Source organism: Asterias amurensis, chromosome 13, assembly GCF_032118995.1.
Source record: "Asterias amurensis chromosome 13, ASM3211899v1".
NCBI classification, from domain to species: domain Eukaryota; kingdom Metazoa; phylum Echinodermata; class Asteroidea; order Forcipulatida; family Asteriidae; genus Asterias; species Asterias amurensis.
The window spans coordinates 20817988-20840995 of NC_092660.1; the positions used below are offsets into that span (position 1 = coordinate 20817988).

The 23008-nt window shown below is 38.2% G+C and overlaps 2 protein-coding genes across 2 annotated transcripts in view; both read left to right on the forward strand.

Moving 5' to 3' along the window:
• Nucleotides 1-10474, forward strand: part of LOC139946006 (alpha-N-acetylneuraminide alpha-2,8-sialyltransferase-like) — a 35700-nt gene extending 25226 nt beyond the window's left edge. The window contains exons 3-7 of the mRNA XM_071943588.1: nt 382-553; nt 2828-2940; nt 3240-3329; nt 6700-6944; nt 7397-10474. Coding sequence (XP_071799689.1) covers nt 382-553; nt 2828-2940; nt 3240-3329; nt 6700-6944; nt 7397-7638 — 862 coding nt within the window. The 3' untranslated portion in view covers nt 7639-10474. The remainder of the gene's footprint in view (nt 1-381; nt 554-2827; nt 2941-3239; nt 3330-6699; nt 6945-7396) is intronic.
• A 1098-nt stretch (nt 10475-11572) lies between these two features.
• On the forward strand, nt 11573-21287 carry LOC139946492 (alpha-N-acetylneuraminide alpha-2,8-sialyltransferase-like). The gene is made up of 7 exons (XM_071944168.1): nt 11573-11960; nt 14369-14491; nt 18023-18194; nt 18659-18771; nt 19771-19860; nt 20019-20263; nt 21037-21287. The coding sequence occupies exons 1-7, from the start codon at nt 11710-11712 to the stop codon at nt 21285-21287; spliced, it is 1245 nt and encodes a 414-aa protein (XP_071800269.1). The 5' UTR covers nt 11573-11709.
• The last annotated feature ends 1721 nt before the right edge of the window (nt 21288-23008 follow it).

Genomic DNA, 23008 nt, shown 5'->3' on the forward strand with positions numbered 1-23008 from the left:
TGTTGACACTATTTTTTTACTACTAGAATTTGTACTGTTTTGCAAAAACATGTATTCGGGTTTCTATAACTTAAAGTGACCATTACTTAATTGTAAAATGTTTAGCTCATCATTAGGATGCGAACCATAAGAATGAAAATTGAGTAACATATTATCTACAGAATTGTAATGGTCTTATTTGGCAAGTGAATGCTTAACTGTTCAAATTGAATTTGGTTTACTCTATTGACCGTTGAGTGCTGAAACAGATAATTTTCAAACACAATTGAGTAATCCGCATGTTAAACAAAAAAGTATATTTTGTTAAAACTATAGCAGGAATCAATTTTGTTATTTTACCAATTTTAAAATAGTTTTGGAATAATCTTTCTCGATTTTCAGAAAGGAGCTTTCAAAAGGAACAAGCCTGACGGGGCAGGAAGATTTTATTCTAACACAACGCAACACGAGAGATGGGGACCGTATTCCTTATTTTTTCACCGCTACCAACACAAAGACTCCCATAGTTTACTACAATGTTACAAAGGAGTTCCTCGCTAGGGACGTTCCTAAGGTATACGTAAACACGCAACTTAGCAACTAAGTGATCGCAATATATCCTGATAAACACACCATCATGTTTTATGGTTTATTTAAATAACAATCACAAATTTGCGGTCCAACGACCGAATTGCATTCTGAATTTGCATTTAAAAATACATTCACAAAATAAAATAAAAAGTAAAAGATTATCAAACATTCTGTACAAAAGGGGAAAATTTGCCCAAGAGCAAAATGATTAGTTCACACTCATTATGCTAATGGATGTTAGTAAATTGCAACTGTGGAGACGTCATAATTATCTTGTTACTGGAAATGAGCATCTAGAATGTATCTAAGCGGTCCCCAACCTTTAAACCAGGGGCCCAGGGTTTCTAACTTGCTTTGCTTATGTTTCACTTAGTTACTTGTTCATGTTTGTTGTGTTGTCATTTAGCCTAATTCGAGAAAGACTCTGCTAGGGTCGAAACGTCATTCCATTAATTGTTTGTTTTATTTTAAAGGTATAGGTTTTTTTAACAGAGGAGATTAAAGCACATTATAAATGGATGTCACTGTGGGGTTTTGTGTTCTTGAAATTATTTTCTACACATTTTTATATGTATTTTTTAGATTTTTAAAAATGTGACAGAGTGTCACAGGTTTGTCTATCAATTAAGCCGCGGATTCGGTCTTTGTTCTCCCACGTATAGGCCTACACGTTATTTCGATTTATTGTTTGAAGCTAAGTCCTTTTTCGTTTCTGTGCGCAAACCGAAAATTGAATAATCTTAATTTTGTTACTTGAAGCCACTTTTGGTGGTGTGAGGTCAGGGGGCAGTCATGATTGATGTGGCTGATGGTTTGGGAGCTGCCACACTGACACAGCTGTAGCTCTTACTGCCAAAGCTATACCAGTTCTAAGTCTTAGGCGAGTTGGACCTAAACCCCAGAAGGAACATCCCCCACGTGAATGTCTAGAGGAAGGAGTTGGAACAAAGTCACGGATTAGTAGACTTAGGTTACCAGACAAAACACACTGTAACGATCCTCTATAGTCCCCTTCTCAGATAGGATTAATAAGATTAACCCATAGCGGTTCGTGAATTTCCTGCCTAGCACAACTCATAGCGGTTCGTGAACTTCCTGCTAGCACAACGCTTGTGCTAAGCAGGAAATTCACGAAACGCTATGAGTTAATCCTATCTCGAGTTATATTACGACGAGTAACTCGTCATAATAAGGAACACGTTGCCTTGAATCGGTCGAGTTGATATTTGAAGCGTTTGTAGCCGTTTGTTTAAAGTCACTTGGAAATAGATTTGTTTTCCTTTCAAACATAAGAGTATATGCTTACGAACAATAAAACAATTTTTTTAGTAATTGTTTGTCACGATTTATTGTTTAAACAATATATAAAGTTGTTTGGGGGGCTGACTCCGCCTACCCCTTTTGTGACGTCAATCGAGGCAGACTTTGCCTGCAATGCGTATAGTAAACACACGTGCAAAGTACATGTACGTCCAAGTCGTGAGTTGGTACATTTCAAAAAGTGTTTTTCTGCATTCAGCAGCAATATACCTGGTCGGCATTGCCGGAAAAAAACAATATATATATTTTTTTTTTTGAAACGTACAAACTCACGACTTGGTCCGTACATGTACTTTGCAATTGTGTTTACTCTACGCATTACAGTCCAAGTCTGCCTCGATTGACGTCACGAACAGCGCCCTCTCGGGTCGGGGTATACTCTTAAATTAGTAAATTACATAAGAACTAATTTTTTAAAACCTTAGTTAACTGTTTATTCACATTCCACTCATCAAAGCACATATATTAGTGACAAAAGCTTTATTTTGAAAAAATACCACTTCCAGGTAACTTTAAAATGCATAGGTTAGAAAGATGTTGAAAACTTAGGTAGAATACAATGATCCACACAAACATGCCTCGAAATTGCAAGGTTTTCCTTTGACCTCGTCGACTAACATGGTCGGCCATTTATGGGAGTAATTTTTTTTACTTCTATAAATGGCCGACCGTGTTAGTTCGCAAAGTAAAAGGAAAACAAACCACGCACTTTCGAGGCAAAGTTGTGTGGATCATGTATTCCACTTTAATTTAAAACATCTTTCCGATCATATGCATTTAAAAACAAACGGTTACAAAGGTTTGTATAGACCAAGACCGATCCAAGGCAACGTGTTTCTTTAACTTAGGATGGGTTCAATGCGTCCTAACGTCTATGGATAGGCCTACGGAACTTAACTTGTCCTAGGCTATTGAATGCTTTTTGGCTTTCTTGCAGGTTTCTCCTCTTTCGGGTCGAATGTTCCCTAGATGCAGTGTGGTTGGTAATAGTGGAATTCTCTCTAACAGTAAATGCGGACACGATATCGATCAAGCAGATTACGTCATCAGGTAAAGACTTATGAACATGATTTTGGTTTAGCCGATTCCTTTGAGCTTTTGTAGGTATTCGTACTCCAAGTTAGTTAACAAAACAAAACATTATTAAAAAAGAAACAAGAAAAAAGGAAAAGACGTATTGTGCCCTTAGGGGCGTGGCAACCCCTGCAGGATGCCCGCCGGTCGATCGGAGCTCTTTCCGGTCCCCAGGGAAAGACAGATTCAAAACTAATTAATTTGAAATAATAATAATGTTATTGACTACATTGTTCTAATAATAAAATTGTAACATTTTATCTGTTCCTCACTAGGTCCAATGTACCACAAATACGCCCTCATACGGTGGATGCTGGACGGAAGTCTAATTTGACAACAATGAATCCTAGTATTGCTACGCGAAGGTACAAAATAATAATGGTACATCACACAATGTAAACACGTAGACAATTTATCTCATTTTATGAAATGATGCTACACTGTAAAAAATTACCGTAATTTTACGGTGAAAAGTACGTAAATAGCTATGGTGTTTTACCGTAACGAGATTTTTCCATGACTTTACGGTGCAACCCCGTAAATACCGGCTCGCAATGCACCATGGGATTGTCTAAAAAAAATACCGTAATTTTTACGGTGATAACGACATTTTTCCATGACTTTACGGTGCATCCCGTAAATACCGGCTCGCAATGCACCATGGGATTGTTTAAAAATAATTACCGAAATTTTTACGGTGAAAAGTACGGTGGAACCCATAAATAATGGCTCGCAATGCACCATGGGATTGTTAAATAAAATCACCGTAATTTTTACGGTGAAAAGTACGCAAACATTAGTTTATTCCAATTCCAGTCGTCTAGTTTTCAAAATACCCATCATCGGTAACCTGTTAAGGTTTCTATTTCATCAGTTATTCTATGTGGATGTTTATATTGTGTTATGAAGACCACTAAATGCAGCGGCTGAATTCGATCAGTGCAAATCGAAAGCAGTTGTTGCCTTTTGATGGTGTTCAGAACTTTTCTTGAATATCTGCCTTTTGATGGTGTTCAGAACTTTTCTTGAATATCAGCATTTAAGATGGAACTATTTTGAAGGGAGATTATTATCTCATTTGCAGTTTTATGATGAAAATTATTTAGAATTATATTTCTTGCCAAATTATTTTGATAATTACCAAAGCTGTATCGTACCTTTAACATATGGTTATTTTCCACTTTTTAAAAAACAATACCATTGGAGTAATTATACTATTGTAATAAGCCATTACAATTACGGTCAGGTTCCACTTTTTCAAATACGGCCCCATGGCAGTAATATCAACGTGTAATATACCGTACAAATCACGGCACTCTGTAACCTCGTGTACGGTTTTACACCGTATTGACAGCCTTATCACCGTAAAAATAACGCCACAACAGCTTCCTCACCGTGAAAATCACGGCACACCGTACCTTCATGTACGCTTCACACCGTATATTGACAGCTTTCTCACCGTGAAAATCACGGCACACCGTAACTTCGTGTACGGCACACCGTAACTTCGTGTACGGTTTACACCGTAAACTGACAGCTTTCTCACCGTGAAAATCACGGCACACCGTAACTTCGTGTACGGTTTGCAACGTAAAATTTACGGGAATCGGTTGGCATCTCGCTGCACAACCGATTCCCGTAAATTTTACGGGAATTTTTTAGTGTACTCGAGTATGACTGCTCAGGTACGAGTACGAGTACGAATAAAAGTAGCATTCGAATACGAGTACGAGTTTCATCAAAACAGTACCCAACTAGTACTCAAATAAGAGTACGGACTATCAAAACGGTACCCCAGTAGAACTTGAATAAGAGTATGAGGTTTATCAAAACAGTACCCCAGTAGTAATCGATTACGAGTACAGGTACCCATCAAAACGGTAAACCAGTAGTACGTGAGATTTAGAGTACACCCCCTCGAATAAGAGTAGCCTACGAATACCAGCCAATGGTACCCCAGAAGTACTCGAACAAGAGTACGAGTACTATCAAAACGTTACCCCATGCAGTAGTACTCGAACAAGAGCACGCGTACCATCAAAACGGTACCCCACCAGTAGTACTCGAATAAGAGCACGAGTACCATCAAAACAATACCCCATAGAGTAGTACTTGAGTAAGAGTCTGAATACAACGGTACCCCACCAGTAGTACTCGAATAAGAGTACGAGTGCCATCAAAACGGTACCCCACCAGTAGTACTCGAATAAGAGCACGAGTACCATCAAAACAATACCTCATGCAGTAGTACTTGAGTAAGAGCACGAGTGCCATTAAAACGTTACCCCGTGCAGTAGTACTTGAGTAAGAGCACGAGTACCATCAAAACGTTACCCCGTGCAGTAGTACTTGAGTAAGAGTCTGAAAACAACGGTACCCCACCAGTAGTACTCGAATACGAGTACGAGTGCCATCAAAACGGTACCCCACCAGTAGTACTCGAATAAGAGCACGAGTACCATCAAAACGTTACCCCGTGCAGTAGTACTTGAGTAAGAGTCTGAATACAACGGTACCTCACCAGTAGTACTCGAATAAGAGTACGAGTGCCATCAAAACGGTACCCCACCAGTAGTACTCGAATAAGAGCACGAGTACCATCAAAACGTTACTCCGTGCAGTAGTACTTGAGTAAGAGTCTGAATACAACGGTACCCAACCAGTAGTACTCGAATAAGAGTACGAATACCATCAAAACAGTACCCCACCAGTAGTACTCGAATAAGAGCACGAGTACCATCAAAACGTTACTCCGTGCAGTAGTACTTGAGTAAGAGTCTGAATACAACGGTACCCCACCAGTAGTACTCGAATAAGAGTACGAATACCATCAAAACTGTACACCAGTAGTACTCGAGTAAGCGCATGAATACCATCAAAACTGTACCCCAGTAGTACTCGAAACAGAGTACGAATTCCATCAAAACTGTACACCAGTAGTACTCGGATAAGAGTACCAATACCATCAAAATACCCCAGTAGTACTCGAATAAGAGCACGAGTACCATCAAAACTGTACACCAGTAGTACTCGAGTAAGCGCATGAATACCATCAAAACTGTACCCCAGTAGTACTCGAAACAGAGTACGAATTCCATCAAAACTGTACACCAGTAGTACTCGGATAAGAGTACCAATACCATCAAAATACCCCAGTAGTACTCGAATAAGAGTACGAATACCATCAAACTTTACCCCAGTAGTACTCGAGTATTAAGAGCACTAGTACCATCAAAACTGTACCCCATTAGTACTCGAGTAAGAGCACTTGAGTACCATCAAAACAGTACTCCAATAGTACCAATACAAAGTTCGAGTCCCGAGGATGGTTAGAAGGAAACACACTTATGAAATAACAGCGAAACCATGACCCTTTGATCTTTGATTTTAATACTTTCTTCATGTAGTCACTAGTAGATCCAGTAGGTTTCCTAATAAAGCAACTGTATATTATTAATTTCAAAGCTCATTGATGATTGGTTGAAGCTTTTTAATGCCATCTTGGTTTTTAATTGAGCTGTAATCCAATTTATAAACACTTCCCTTTTATGTTTTTATAACGTATTATTCTTGTTGTGTATCTTTTAAGCTCAATTCGGCCCTCGGGCTGCCGTGTTTGAATTTTAAATAAACCAATAATGATGATCCCCGACTGTTATCCGTGCGAATGAAGTCTTAGATGTCTAGGTAGACCCCAATAACAATGTTTGTGTTTTTCTCTGTCCTTTCGCCAAGATTTAACAAGCTGAAAAACAAGACAGATACTGTTGCTTTTGCAAAGATCGTTCAGGAATACTACGGTATCCTGTGGTTGCCATGTCTCACAGCTACTAGTTCAACTGACGTATGTCTGAAGGTAAAACACACACTGGAATTGGAAAACGTCCGGAACCTCACGGCAGCTGTCGCAGATCCACGCCATTTTCTAGCCATATACAACTTCTGGAAACAGAGAAACCTTAAACGGGCTCTTTCGACAGGTATGTTTGTCGCCCTCTGTCGACCACAACAATGCAAATTGGGATAATTAATGCGCGTGCGAAGCGCCTGAACATCTGACGTCACATAGGGACTCAGTCTAACCCCTATGTTGATGTTGTTATGTTGTTGCCACTGTTGTTGTTTTATATTAGTACGTCGTCTTACAAATTTCGGATTTAACAAAATCAACTTTACATTAGCGGGACTTGAACCTTGAACCATACAAGTTAAAAAATCCAGCATGGGGAAAACATTTGTCATGCTTATTGACTAACCTAGCACACAATATGTTTACAAACAAACTAATTAGACAAGTCGAACGACATCATGCAGGCCGCAATCAATGGCAAACACAATTTATTTTTTTAAAGTGCGGTCAAAATGAAGTCAACACTTTAAGTTATATCAGTGTTAACAATATTTAAATGTATTTTTTGTGATCCAACTGAAGGTTTCTACATGACTCACTTGGCACTGACGATGTGCGAAGAGATACACCTCTACGGCTTCTGGCCCTTCCCATCATACAGGGTGTCAGACAGAGTGACAGACACATTGAGGAAAGTCAAGTATCACTACTTCGACAACGTTGGCTTCAGTTCGTTTCATTCAATGAACGATGAGTTTGCTGTACTTCTTCAAATGCACGTTATGGGAATCCTCAATTTGCACACCACAGAATGTGGTGTCTGACAATTATTATTTAGTAATTATATTACATGATTGCTGATTCAGAGTAAGCCTTTAACTGGTTTCCATTGCCATGTACATTGCTACTTTTTAAGAATTACTTTTAAAGTTTACTATAATTATTACATAGTAGTTTCGCTTGAAACAGTAACAACCTTATAATAATTTTACTTGCGGATGCGATACAAAATTTGACGTCACCAATTCGCAACGAATATTTCATTCGGGTTGAGCAGTGACGTTAAGTTCGTATCACATTCGCATATTTCGCAGGAAGTTGAACCGACGTGGACGGAGATTCTGTGCCCCCCCCCCCCACAATGAACTACTGTAAACACAATAATACTACTGCGCCGGTTTCCAGGCAGCCTGTACACTGCACATAGCTCCCCAAAATTGAGCATTAATTGTTAATGAAAAGGAACAATAAACGTCTTGTTTTATAGTCTAAAAGATTACCAAAAGTCGGCACACAGCAAAACAAATGATGATATAAATATATACATTAAATTTAGTCTAAAATGAGAGGGGGACAAATTCCCCTTGCGAAGACAGATGACCCTAGGAGATGATGTGTCCTAGGAGATTCGGTCCCCCGGACCGTTGTGCGGGGGGACAGAATTCCACGTGACACCGGGGACACCGGGGCAAACACTTTATGGCGCTTGGATGACTTAAGTGGGGTGGGGGGGGGGGACACATTAACCCACCGAGACCATTACGCAATATTAGATCATATTTACCATGGTAACAGACACAAATTAAATAATGCTAATGCGCAAGTGGACGAAAGCCTTTAATTTCTTCGGACGCGGCAATACCCTGTGTTTGTAAAGCCTGTTTTTATTGGTTTCTATGTGTCGAAATTTCGGTTTATTGGAGTATATGCTTATTATTTCGCTTGTCTTTCACGTGGTATTTAAGATGTTTTTGTTAACGTAAGACTGGTTCAGTTGAAGCCTAGACAACTGCACGCCAAGCAAACTCTTACGTTGTACCAAAAATTAATTATTTCGTCAGCTAAAAGTTTATTATAGAGGCATCATGCCTAAATGCCCCCCCTTTAAATTGTCATTATGCCCCTCCCGCTTTATTATGCCCCCTCTAATTATTCAACAGCTACTTGACAGCACCCCTTTGTTTCAACAGCCAAGTGTTAACCAATCAGAAGCCTGGACATACCCAGTGAGTAAGTATTAAAGGATCACCATGTGCAGCACATACATCATGCAACCATGCCATTCCATGTCATACTGGATGTGATGTTGCAGTGAGAGTGCATTAGACACAATTCAAACTGTGAAGCCCTACTTACACTGGGTGCGTTCGTTTAGCTTCCCTGGGTCGACCCCGATGTGTGGCGTTTTTTTTCCAGGACAAACGTGGGTAATTGTCTGCACACGTTCGTCCTTAAAAAAAAAAAAAAAAAAACCGCCTCACACCGGGGTCGACCCGGGGGAGCTAAACGAACGCACCATGTATTTTCTGTTTACATCCTTTCCAAACAGAAATTTACAAACCTACTTCAATTAATGTGCACCTCCGAATTAACCTAAGTTTTCGACGGGTGTAACAATTTCTTTTTTAAACTTGCATTCTTATTATCCCCAATGCAAATTTCAGATGATGTAAGACACGTGCCCTAAAATGGCAAATGTTGTTGGTTCGAATCCCACCGAGTAACAACTGTTGATTATCACCACACAGGGCAGGGCTGAATTTACCGTTCTTAATACATATTGATTTGTGGTAAAACACAAACAAAGTAATGTACAGGAATTTGACAAAATAATGCTTTAAGTTTTAAGATGTTAATTAACAGTAACTCCAAACGATTGCTTTAGTTTTTTTAGTGACTATGATTTTCCAATGAAAATTAACGATGATTATACTACAATGTACACAAACACCTTCTTTTAACTGTCTATCTTATGCCGACTGAGATTGATTTAAATCAAGACAAGAAAACAACAACTTGATGTTTGAAGTTTAAAATCAGTAATATTTCCGAAAGAGTTTTTGTTATAATGCAGTATATTATGAATGACATGATTTATTTGTGTCTTCAATTACTACTACAGGTTACCCATGGTTTTATCAATCATTCGATCATTCCTACTGACCACCTTTTAATTTTGTTTTAGCTGCTTGTGTTATATATTGCTCAAATGTTGGGTGACATGCCCTTTGAATTCCGCAGTTCGATTTAAAGACACTGGACACTATTGGTAAATGTCAAGGACCAGTCTTCTCACTTCTTAACATGTGCATAAAATAACAAACCTGTGAAAATTTGAGCTCAATTGGTGGTCGAAGTTGCGAGATAATAATGATAAAAAAAACCTTGTCACTGGTCACACGAAGTTGTGTGCTTTCATGATGCTTGATTTCGAGACCTCAAGTTTTAATTCTGAGGTCTATAAATCAAATTCGCGAAAAACTACTTCTTTCTCTCTCCAAAACTACGTTACTTTAAAGGGAGCCGTTTCTCACAATGTTTTATACTATCAATCTCTCCGCATTATATTGACCAATAGTGTCCACTGCCTTTAATATTCATAGAAGCCTCCGATTATAGATGACGAAAACATTTTATTATAGTTTTAGACTCTTAGAAGAGCTTTGTGTATTGGTTACCTCTTTATAAGTTATTGTTATGACATGGTACTGTTATCATGAAGTATGGAAATAAACGTGAGTTTGAATTGAAATTGAATTAACAATTATTGTTAATATTATACCCTTTATTAGTTCGGGTCTAAGCCGAGACTATGGGCTCGTTCAAAGTCAGTATGGTGGTCAAATTTCACATTCACGATGGGATAATAGTTGGTCTTTAAGGGAGATGAAATAAATTCACATTGATCTGTATTTTCATAAGCTTAGCTCGCCATTCAACCAACCTAACGGAAAAAGGGGGAAAAGGTCATTAAGAATACTAACGCAGCACAATAATTATTTGTTTTGTCAGACTATCACACAATGGTGCTTGTTGCGTGAATACACTCAATAATACAAACTAGGTTAAATGAACTTCAAGGCTGTCAACTGGTGATCATCGTTGTGAAAAAAACGAGGGAACAAAAAGAGATACGATTTGACGGTTTTTTTTCTTCAGGGTTTCAGCATTTCTATTCCGGAAATTATATAAGCTATAGTGATTTTGTATGTATAAACGACAGTGTTCTATTTCTCTCCTTCACTGCTTATCTATTTCCTTTCGTCGTCTTCAGTTAGCCTGGTTATTATTCGTCAGCATGTAATGTCATTGTTTTGTTTTGTCATTGTTCTTCTTCGCCGTTTGTGTGTTTGTTTGTCTGTAACAAGGCTGTTGTCTACAGGAATCGGCTTACTCTAACAGGAGATAGCGGTTATCGGGTGATAGCGGTGCGTGGTTGATAGCGCGTTGGGGGTGATAGCGCGCTCTTTTGTGACAAATCCAGGAGAGTCTTGAACCAAGAAGCGCTTTTACCAACTCGTTTTGGGGGTCTTATGTTTTTCTTTACATTTGCCAACGATTTTGGTGGGAGAAAATGTAATGCATAATGCATTAGCGTGTTGAGTTGCTGGCCAATAAGAAGCCACAATTACTTGCATGACGTCACAAGAACGTTCGATGCAAATTCGTTACATTTTCTCCCACCAAAATCGTTGGCAAATGTAAAGAAAGACATAAGGCCCCCAAAACGAGTTGTTAAAGCGCTTCGCGGTGATAGTCTTTTTTCGTGCGTTACATATTGGGGCTGTGCCTATCCGGTGTGCCGCGTGCGCCTTGAGTAAGGCTACCCCGTCCTTGGCATTGAACGTCAGACGTATGAATCATGTCCCCTGAATAATTATACTGAGCTTCCGTGTAACTCACGCCATATTGCTCACTGTGAACAGGAACTATAGACGGCTTTTAATGGAGAAATACATATTTCTACTTTCACACTTTAACAAAGCGATTGAATGGGTACGGCTAGAGTACTAACAGGGATCTCATTATACACACATGTGTGTAAGAGACATTTATTTATGAACAATTTTAAGTTACACATGTTGTGGTATTCGTGATAGACAAACCGTACAGTTATGACACGCCGATTACGGGCTTGTCTTTTGCTATTATGTTCGATTGTTTTACTGAGTATTGTGTATAATGTCTTCTACTTCACGAAGAAGCCGCCAAGGATGCTTCAAATGACACACTTGAGACAGGAGTTAATCAGAGAAATTACATGGGGAAATACTTCGTTCGTCTTTAATGCAGACGAGCATAAGCAAGAAGGCATCAACACAATCATTGTTAGAGGTATAACAGGTAACACCGAGGCTATAGTAAGGTGAGGAGGATTAGCTGTAACATAACCTATCGATGTTTGTACACACGCAGGTAAACGCATATACCTGCCCTGGATCGGTCGAGTTGGTTTTTGAAAAGCGTTTGTAACCGTTTGTTATAAAATGCATATGGTTAAAAAGATGTTTTAAAAGTAGAATACATCGATCCACACACATTTGTCTCGAAAATACGTGATTTTTTTTCTTTTTACTTTGCGAACTAACACGGTCGGCAAGTTATGGGAGTCACCATATTATGGCCGACCGTGTTCTTTGGTCGACGAGGTAAAAGGAAAACGACGCAATTTCGACTGTTACTTGTGTGGATTTGATAAATTAAAAATCCTTGTGAAATTTGCATTGCTATGGGCGCTGCCATTTTCTACATGATGAAAGTCAAGGCGCCCGACCAACTGCAAAGTCTTGCACCCGCTGTATAGGTTGGCGTGATGCTTGAGAATACTAGTGCATACCGCATTGTAGGGGAGATACACCAAGTGAGAAGACTGGTCCTTGACAATTACCAAAAGTGTCCAGATTTTCTACGCAAGGACTGACAAAAATATGTTCCATTTTCTCGGAGTGATTGAAGGAGTGTGGTACCATTATTTGCTTGTTCTATTCGATTCTATCAATTGTGTTTCCACTTAGTTTACACTCATCCCATGGAGGCCTAAAATAAATCTGTTATCAATAACAAATCTTTTATAGGACATTAAAAAACTACCATTGCCAACATTATTCCCGACACAACTTGTAACATACCCCAGAACTTAAACCATTTTTGCAATGAAGCTTTGTCAAGAAATGTAGTTTTACTTTAACAAAATTGTGTTTGCAAAGTTTATCTACGTCAACTCTGTTTTCTACTTTCCCTAATTCTTTGGGCAAAAAAAAGATATTGTTGAGTTGGCCTCCAGTTGGTTTATTTACTCACACAACACGGAACCGTTCAGAATCAGTCTCAACAATCCATAGTAGAAGGGGTTATTGAAGGGAGTATGAGGTCAAATTGTTGTTCTACAGTTTATTTCGTTTACTGCTTCGCCGATTTCCCTTTCATAAGGCAAATACAATAAATGTCGAGTTGCCAACCAGGGAAAATATTTGAAAGCCTTATGTCAATAATATTATAGCCCCCTACACAAGGTAGAAATAACGATACTGAAACGCCAACAAATAAATGAATAAAAAGAAAAGGAAACAACTTGTGGAAACACCAGAAACATAGAAATATAAAGACGCCGAAATATAATTTAGAATAAAAACCTCGGATACAAAGAAGCAAACGGGAAAACACGGATATACAGAGAATGTAGAAACAAACATGAATTAAGAAACACAAAATAAGAGATACAAGAAACAAAGAAGCTCAATAAATAATTGAAAAGGGGAATCAATTCACAAATAAGAAAGGCCTGCAGAATCTTATGAACACAGAATAACGTCAAGAACAAAACATAGCAACTTGCATCAGTACCGTACCCGTTATCAGCTTTCAAAAATACAAAAGAGTAGTTAAACTTTTTAACAATATATTAGCACCCATTGATCACACAGAACATTGAAAATCGCTATAAGATCAAGACTATGACTCAACTATGTCAAATGAATTTCATTCTTCATAAATAGTTGGTAGACTTTCAGACTGAAAATGGTGAATTAAAGTCTTGAATACCTGAGCATATAACGAAAAAAACGAATTGAACCTGAGTGAGAAGAACCAAATCATGTGTGCACCATGGCAATGCATTCACAATAGCTGAAAAAGAAACCTTTAGCTTAAACAAACTAGGGGTAACTTGTATATTTACATGCGTTCATGTAGAAATGAAATTGAATTTATGTCGACTAAAAAGGATCAGGAAAATGTATTTCGATGCCGTAAGTTGAATCATTTGACCTTAGAGAAACTATGGTTTAAGAAATTACCGAATATTTATTAAACATCATGAAAACTCATGACAGTTATTTGTTGGGTTTGAGATGCAATTCATGTTTCGAGGGTTTTTCTGTGGTTCTCCTTTTATTAACACTTAGTTGCATGAGTATCAGGGCTGATATTATAATGTGCTATTTGTGTATGACTGTCATCACCTGACATAAATCAGACAGTATTTTGGATCCCCTCTTATCTAAAGGTATCATAAGCACCATTTGATTTGAAGCAACCGTGTTCGAAAAGGTAAGCTTTAGTTAGCGTTGAAGAAAAAGCTTATTGGGATCGTTGTTACTGTATCTCGTGAATTTAAACGTTTTCACCCAATCACACGTTAGAATGTGTAAAGCATAAAAAGCACACACAGTCTCGTCTGTGTAGACGGTGTACAGAAAAATTCACGAGATTTCACCTATACTTTATGTTGTTTATTGACTATTATTATTTCTGTCATTATTATTTTGCTTTCAGGAAAAGCTCCATACCGGGTCAATTTCAAGTATTAAAAGAAATTGGGGACCAATTGACTTTTTGCGATCACGTGCTAACGTCAACACCATGGAAACCAAATCCTCTAAATCTAGCCGAGTTCAGGTAATTAAGAACACGTTGCCTTGGATCGGACGAGTTGGTCTAAAAAAAAAGCGTCCGTAACCCTTTCCACTGCGTGGTTTTTCCTTTTATTGTGCGAACTAACACGGTCGGCCATTTATGTTGACTCCCATAACTGGCCGACCGTGTTAGTCGACGAGGTAAAAGGAAAACCGTGCAATTTCGAGGCATGTTTGTGTGGATCATTGTGTTCTACTTTTACAACATCTTTCTACCATATGCATTTTATAAAAAACGGTCACACACACTTTCCAAGGACCAACTCGACCGATCCAAGGCAACGTGTTCCTTTAATATAATGGATTAGAGACACGATTAACCGGAATTGAAATAATATCGTTGTGTTAATAAAATTCTCTTGCATCGGGGATAATGATTAGGCCGTTTACTTGGTTTTACACCTATACGGATGTGTAGCACTGTATGAGCCCAATACTTTCTCAAGTCCTGTGAAAAATCAAAGGCATAATTATTTTCGGGTGGGATTCGAACCCACGACCCTTGCAATTCTAGAGCAGTGTCTAACCAACTAGACTACCGAGATTGCCCGGTAGCTAGTGGCAGTTCGAACAATATTTTAGCAGTGAGTACTGCAAACTAATTAGTATACTATAGATTTTAAATTTGCATCTAGAATAAAGAACACTATTAACTGGTTTAACCGATACGCACCGATGTGTGTAGCACTGTATACTCATTACTTTCCCGTCTGTGGAACATATTACATGCATATTAATACTCAGATGGGATTCCAAATTCTTATTCAATTTTATTTTAAAAATATGGTGTGTTTTTTCTCTTGAGAACGGTGAAAGAAAAACCACACGTGATCAACCCCATGTGCACTATGTATCACCTTAAAGTATCAATGACTTTCTTAAAGAATTGACAAACACTGTTTTCTTATTTTGTACATTGTTGAATATATTTGTGGGAAAAAATACTAATAAGTAAGCCAAGTAAAATGTGGGTCTTTGAAGGGGAAGTTTACGTACGTTTGGTATAATTCCTTTTTTGGTTAGAAGCCTATACACCAGCTTTCGAGTGTCTAAAGCATTTTGAGATACATTTTACTTCAAGATGTGTTTACGTAATTAGCTTTTATTCCCCAAAATTTGAATCTGACAAGGTTTGGCTGCGGTATCATTTCTCAGCTTGTGTAACCCTGTAGTATTATTCTTTCTGTGTGGACAAACGCTCCGGAAGGCGGCGATATCTCGAATACACGACCGTCCTCTTGACACGAATTTTTCACAGGTTAATTTTGATTGTAAAAATCTTCTAGATACACAGGATTAAAACAATCAAACGGTTCCAATACAAAAACTTTTGCTCAATACTTTCCTCTAAACCGCTTTTTATCGAGTGCGCCCTCTATATTAAATATATCGTTTAGTGTTATGTTATTTTGCGAAACCTGGATAAGGATAAGGATATTTTGTTTTTATTAGCAACCATAACCATAGCCGACGGTGTGAGATTTTGCATGGGTTTATTGGTACATAAATATAAAGGCTCACCTTGTGTAACTCGCCATATTGGAAGATAAGGAATCACAGGATGTTGATCGTTTTAGTAGATGTATAGTAGCTTCATATTTTTCACCAAAAAACAACTTTTGAGCTTATCTACGGCATAACTTAAGATTGAGATCGATTTTAACATTTATTATACAAAACATTGTATAATAAGTCATATTGATAGTTCAATGCTTTTGAACTACGTCATCACGTTACGTCCAACCGAACAACGTGTTTTTGTAATAACAAATTTATGTCTAGTTATTAGCTGTTCCGGCGTAGTGGTGGGAACAGCTATTGAAATCGTCAAGATTTGTGTGTGTTATTGTTATGATTTGTATCCTCAAAAGCCCATAGGTTTAACCAGGGCAATTTCTCACGGCCAAAAGTCATACTTTGTCCAATATGAAAGAGTCAAAGCCTATACCATATTAAAGCTTAGGTTTTAAAAAGTTACAGTTAAATGTAATGAGCATCTATTCATTAATTAATTAACTAAGTTATAACGACATGAATATTCAATCAGCCGATATATATATTTTTTTCTTTCTTACTTTTTAGGTACTGTTTAACCATTCGATAGCCTTAATTTCCGGACGACGTCACCATGACGTCATGTACTGCACGTCTTGTGTGCATAAACGGCCGGTGTTGTTGCACTTTTTGTTCAATAGAGATTTCTTACGTTCACCGACTAATTCACGGATAGAGTCCATAGATATATCCGGGCTACATCTAGGTACATGTTTGGGGCTACATTTAGGTTCGGGCTACATCTAGGTGCCGCACAGGAGTGTGACCTTTTTTCCACAGCGGTAGCAAGATGAAGAAAATGAAGAAGACTTCTTTGTTGTAGCTATGGCACGTACTGCATCTCGGCTTGCAGTTTCCATTGCGATTGCTAATCCTGTAGCTTTCTTCAATGTGAGCTTATCTTCAGCCAATAACCGTTTCTGGATGTTACCAGCTCGCAATCCGCAGACAAATCTATCACGTAGAGCCTAATTGAGATACTCTCCGAAGTTACAGTGCTTGGCTAACTTGCGTAATTCAGCTTGATTGACGCTGACACGTTCCCCCTCTTTCTGGTCTCTTATATGAAATCGAAACCTCTCCGCAATTACCAGGGGCTTGGGAGACAGATGTGAAGTCAAAATGTTCACAAGTTCATCATATGTTTTGGAGGAGGGTTTGGCAGGTATTGTCAAATTCTTCAACAGCCCGTATGTTTTACTTCCAATAAGACCAATCAGAGCCGGTACTTTATTGCTATCATCATCAATACTGTTCACCTCAAAATATTGTTCTAAACGTTCAACATATGTTGGCCAATCCTCTTCTGCATTGTTGAAGGGATCGATTCGCCCGATCATCATAGACGCCATCGTAATGTACACCGACTATTCACGTTGACTTTGTGTGTGTATAGCATGCACAAAATAGTTAGGATGACGGAGATCAAGTTGTCAAAAGTAACTTTGGAAAAACGGGATCCAAATCACTTATTTTCAGCAAGAAATAATGCTTCAAAATGCCAACAGTCTAGTTATAGAGTTGAGGTATATATTATATATCAGTTTGATAAAGTTTAGAGTAATCCTCGTCGCCAGTTTGTGAGATTTTGCATGGGTTTATTGGTACATAAATATAAAGGCTCACCTTGTGTAACTCGCCATTGGAAGATAATGAATCACATGTCTCAACCCTTGAGGGCGCTATTTGAACAATGAAAGTGGCAATGTGCATATATTAAAGGGGCACATCTTACAGACGGGTTGGATTCGCTGCAGTCATAAAACCTACGGAGGCTCAGGGGATTCGAACCTACGCTATAGTCCTACCGAATTACCCGACTTGGCAACTCATGTCTATGTATTAATTAGTTTGAATGAACGATGATTTATACCGGTCATTAAACAGCCGTTAGAGATTCTCTGGTGGTGTACCATTGACCGCACCCTCTCTATCTACACCTCCCCCCCCCCAAATCCAGGATGAAGCTCATGAACAAGACCAAGTCGACCTTTCAGGACGGGTTTGTCTTGACTCATCACAACACGAGAGTAGGAAACACTTTGCCGTATACTGTGGATAACTACAATCTTGGTTCTAAGACAAAATTCTTCAATGTAACAGAAGGATTCTTTGCAGAGAATGTTTCCCCGGTAAGTCTCGACTCTTCCGGGTGTTTAAGAACAACAACATAATGCAGAAATTAATGGAAAAAAAACACATATCTCCTTAAGAAATCTTGCGTATTTAAAGTCGAAAGTCTTAGACTCCTTAAAAAGAGGCAGTGTTTCTTTAAAAACTTACATTTTGAAATTAATACAAAATTGATCATCTGAAATAGACCTTCACTACACAAGGCCACACAGCAAAAGAAGGGTCTTCTACGAGCTCTCAAAAAGATTAATTAAAGACAATGTAAATCATCAGGGGTAGAGGGTGTTTTAGGCTAATTCAAGAGGAAATATTATGTTGGAGCAAATGTTTTAAGGTGTTGGCCTACCTGAGTTTAGGCCGATGTATTGGAAAACTGCGTGTGAACATAAGTACTATGTACTCCTTTGTTTTGTCTTCGATCTTTCTTTTTGGGGTAATAATTATTGTATTTTCGTCTCTCCAGAATTCACCTCTATCTGGCAAACAATTCAAACGATGCAGCGTGGTTGGCAATAGTGGAACTCTTTCCAATAGCAGCTGTGGAAAGGAGATTGACCAATCAGATTACGTCATCAGGTACTTTTCGAAGAAACAAAACAGTACAACAAAACAAAACAAATGTTAAAAAAAACGAAACAACAAAAATTACGACAATAAACACAACATCTACTGCCTTTACTTCAAATTCAAGACTTTTCAAGAAATCCACGGGCGGGTTATTGTTTGTTTTGACATTATGCATATTTCATTGTTGCAGTCCGAGTTCACATTGAGGGCGCTATTTTAATTGACAAGACAACATCCTCGGCAGCTTCAAAATCATATTTGTGACCCACTCTGTGAAAATGAGTCACATGTCGCCCATTGCAATATTAAGTAATGGACAGTTTAATGTGGAAAATGTTGTAGTGGCTAGTTTCAAACGGGAGTAACTCAGCAACGCGATACACCCCAAAGCTTATATTAGACACATACCAAATTACTGCTGCTGATGTGTTCTTTCCAGCCATGCATATAACTCAATTCCTGAAATTGCCTACATCTGACTCATTTTCACAGAGCGGGTCATATTTTTTAAATCTTCAACATGCACTTTGGTGACCACGTGACTTTGTGGTCCATTAACATAGAGATTTACTTGATCCTAACTGATGGTTAAGATTGCCATGTGTTATTCGAAAATGTAAATCGAAAATATAGGCACAATATTTAATAAATAAAACGTTTATTACAAAGATGACAACGTAAAACATAGATAAAGATGAAAACAAACTGACAATGTCGTTAAAGCTTTAAGATCAAAACATAGGAGGGGATACAATGAAAACAGCCGTCGATTTCACCAAACTCTTCCCAACTTAGGATTAAACTTAGGCCGGACGTAGAAAGAGTTCAGTTCTGTATCCTTAATAGACGTTAGGATGGATTGAACTCATTCCTAAGTTAAGACGAGTTACTCGTCCTAACTCAAGATTGGATTCATCCTAGACTTTTGTGAAATTGGCTGCAGGCTTCTGATTTTGGTTTTAATTGTGATTTTTCTAATCAGTGCTTTTAAACAAATGTTTTCATCAGGATGAACCTTCCGATACTACGCCCTCATATGGCGGACGCTGGATGGAAAACCAACTTAACGACGATGAATCCTACTCTAGTTACAAGAAGGTAGGAACTCAATCATTTTGTGACGTTTTCCGTCAGGACTATAATGTTACATCAATAACATTTCAACATCTTTGGTATAAACTGTAAGTGCGAAAAACAAATCGAAGTAAGACATCCTTAACGTTTCTGTGTGGACATTATTTTATCTATTTCTTCAGATTTAACGGTTTGAAGACCAAAGAGGGAATCGATGAATATTTAAATATCATTGCTGACTTCTATGGAGTCCTTTGGTTACCATGCATTACGGCCACCCGCACGCAAGATATGTGCTTAAAATCCAAACAAACCCTTGACGACTACGGTGTCCGAAACCCAGAATCAACTATCGCTAACCCATTCCATTTTGATGCACTACTCGACTTCTGGAAGGAAAGAACTATTAAGCAGTTTCTTACATCAGGTACGATTGGGAACGTTATTGCTTGTATTCATCACATTGTATATATATTTTTTTCTCAATATTATTTACTTCTTTAAATGACCGATGGTGAATGAGGTCATTGTCAATCCGTTCTGCTTGAACATTTTCCGGCGACAGTACGTCTTAATGTCTTCAGGTCTGAGAAGGACTAGAAGTGAGAAGCAGTCAATATGTGTTTATAACACAGCTCGGTCTTAAATGCCAAATAAGAACAGAAATCTGGAAAAGATAGGAAGTTTTGTAGTTGCAGTTCACGGTTCAAGTCAAGAGAGGGCGCTGTAACCCGGCACTATTTTCCAAGACCAGTGCCCGCTCGGGTACCAGTTCCAACACGCGCGCGCGATCACTATATTAGTTCATCCCACGTGACCATGTTTCAGCCAATCATAATACAGAACAAGCAAGAGGTGTGTTATTATGACGATTATTCCCCGTCGGGCTTGTGAGTGACCAGAAGAGGGGATTATTTCCCTCGGCCTTCGGCCTCGGCAAATAGGTCACTCTTTTGGTAAAGTCCCTCGGGGGAATAGACGTACACTAGTTACCTCATTGCAGTCAATATGTGAATACTATAAGACGAAAAGCTATAAATGAGATGAAGTGGAGTTCGCGCCTTCTCTGTTGAATTATTTACCTCGTTTTGTTTGAAAGTAGGTTGGTAGTCCAGCATGATTGTTGAATATTGAAAAAAAAAGACGGTAAAAGACCTAAACTCACTTCACATTAATAACTGAACTTTGTTTTATTCATAGGTTTCTACATGACCCACTTGGCACTGACGATGTGTGAAGAGACACACCTCTACGGCTTCTGGCCCTTCCTCTACAGGGTGCCAGACAGAGTGACAGACACTGGGACAAACACATTGAGGAAAGTCAAGTATCACTACTTCGACGAAATCGGTTCAAGTAAAGCTCATTCGATAAGCGATGAGTTTGCTGTATTGCTTCAGATGCACGTTCTGGGACTCCTTAAGTTGCATGTCGGTGATTGCGACGTTTGAGTCGGAAAACTCGTCATTCCATGTACTTTGCACATCTCAAGTGTTTTGGTAATTATGGCACTCTTATGGAGACCGTGTCAAACATGACGTCACTGAGATCGAAAGAGGGACAAGACCCTCGTGTTAGAGAAGAGAACCAACCCTTAACTCTATTCACATGAACTTAGCATGGAATACAACCACGACCACACAGTGAGAGGCGAGTGTTTTAGGCACTCTCCATCTTTAACGCAGCGGGGGAGGGGGGGGGGGTCGCCGGAAAAAAGTCTCTCTGATTATTTAACACAGATAACATAGTAAACAGTTCAACACCAAGAATAAAGCCTTTTTTAAACCTCTCACTAGGGGGGTTCTCATAAATGATGACGTCATTATACATAGACCATTGATCTCAAAATAAAGTAGAGTTCGACGACCTTATGGAATGGAGTGCATGCAGTAGTAAGCGCTTGCGCAGTGGTTATTGTGAAAAGGGCAATTAAACATAATGATAATTTCATACACAGAAACCAATCAACCTATAATTTTGTAAAAAAAAATTATATATATTTGTTTACCTTATACAACGGTTTTTCGGTTCAACTTCCGGCTGGTACCGGAGTATAAAGGTCGACATAGGGTCATGTCTGCGTGTGAATCTTTAGCACTTGTTATTCAAAATGGTGAAAGATGATTTACTTGTGTTATGTGTTCCTTCTAATTTTTTAAGAGTTTGTTTAGGAGGCTGTTTCAAATTGCCGTGTGTGTTTTTATATTTGCAGGTTAATACCAAAATTGTTACAAGGTGTTCATCATTTTGAGTGAAGATATAAACATGTTTGTTACAATTGTAATGGATCAGTGTGATTTGTTTGGTGAAACTCTAGACTTTTGCTATTTTTTCAAGAAAATATGTCCAGTCCATCTGCCAAGTTCTCGTCGCCAAAGTATATGACCGCAAGTTTCCATATTAAAGTATTTCTCGATGAGAACACAACACAAATGCATATAGGGTATGTGTGTTGCGTTGTTTTATCTTTAGCCTTTGCGAAAGACCATGCTCTATACAGGGTCAAAACGTAAGGCCACTAATCTTGTTTTTTTTTCATCTACATTTTCATGTCATTTGGTGAGTAAGTAGCAGAATCTAGTTATATTTTTAAATATTAAAATAATTAAAATTAAAATTTCCAATCAAATACTTCCTTTTTACTTATTTCAATGAGTCGGGTAACGAAAATGCAAGCAATACATCTAAAGAAATCGATAGGCCTACTTTATATAAAAAAAAAAAATAAAAAAAAAATAAAAACTGTTGAGCAATTTGGCCTAGGTTTAAAGTTTGGCAAGATCTTGTCACAAACGACTGTCATGGTTTGATTTTTAGAAACTGGTTTTTAAATGGAGTTAGGTTGCCATGTGCCTGAAATACTACTCTATATTGTTGTTTTGTGCATAAATCTTCCAGTTTTCAAACTTTTCTATATTTAATATAGGAGTAATTTGCAATGTGTTAGGTACATTTAAGGATCTCAAGATGCTACACAATGTACTTCATGTTATAAGTAATGATGTGACAAAAATCTAAGTAACCTTTGTGATTCTAGTCTTTTTATGAAAGTTTCCCTTACGGGGTCTATAATGTACTTCTTGTAGGAAAAAAAAAACCAATGTCCATAGATTTACATTAAACTTACACAGTTTGAAGATAATGATAGTGGAAAGCTTCACTGAAAATATTA

Bases quoted from the DNA above. Each gene is read 5' to 3' on its own strand.
- LOC139946492 (XM_071944168.1), top strand. From the start codon at position 11,710: ATGACACGCCGATTACGGGCTTGTCTTTTGCTATTATGTTCGATTGTT. The intron at 14,492-18,022 runs GTAATTAAGAAC...CCCCAAATCCAG, and splicing joins CTAAATCTAGCCGAGTTCAG to GATGAAGCTCATGAACAAGA. The intron at 18,772-19,770 runs GTACTTTTCGAA...TGTTTTCATCAG, and splicing joins CAATCAGATTACGTCATCAG to GATGAACCTTCCGATACTAC.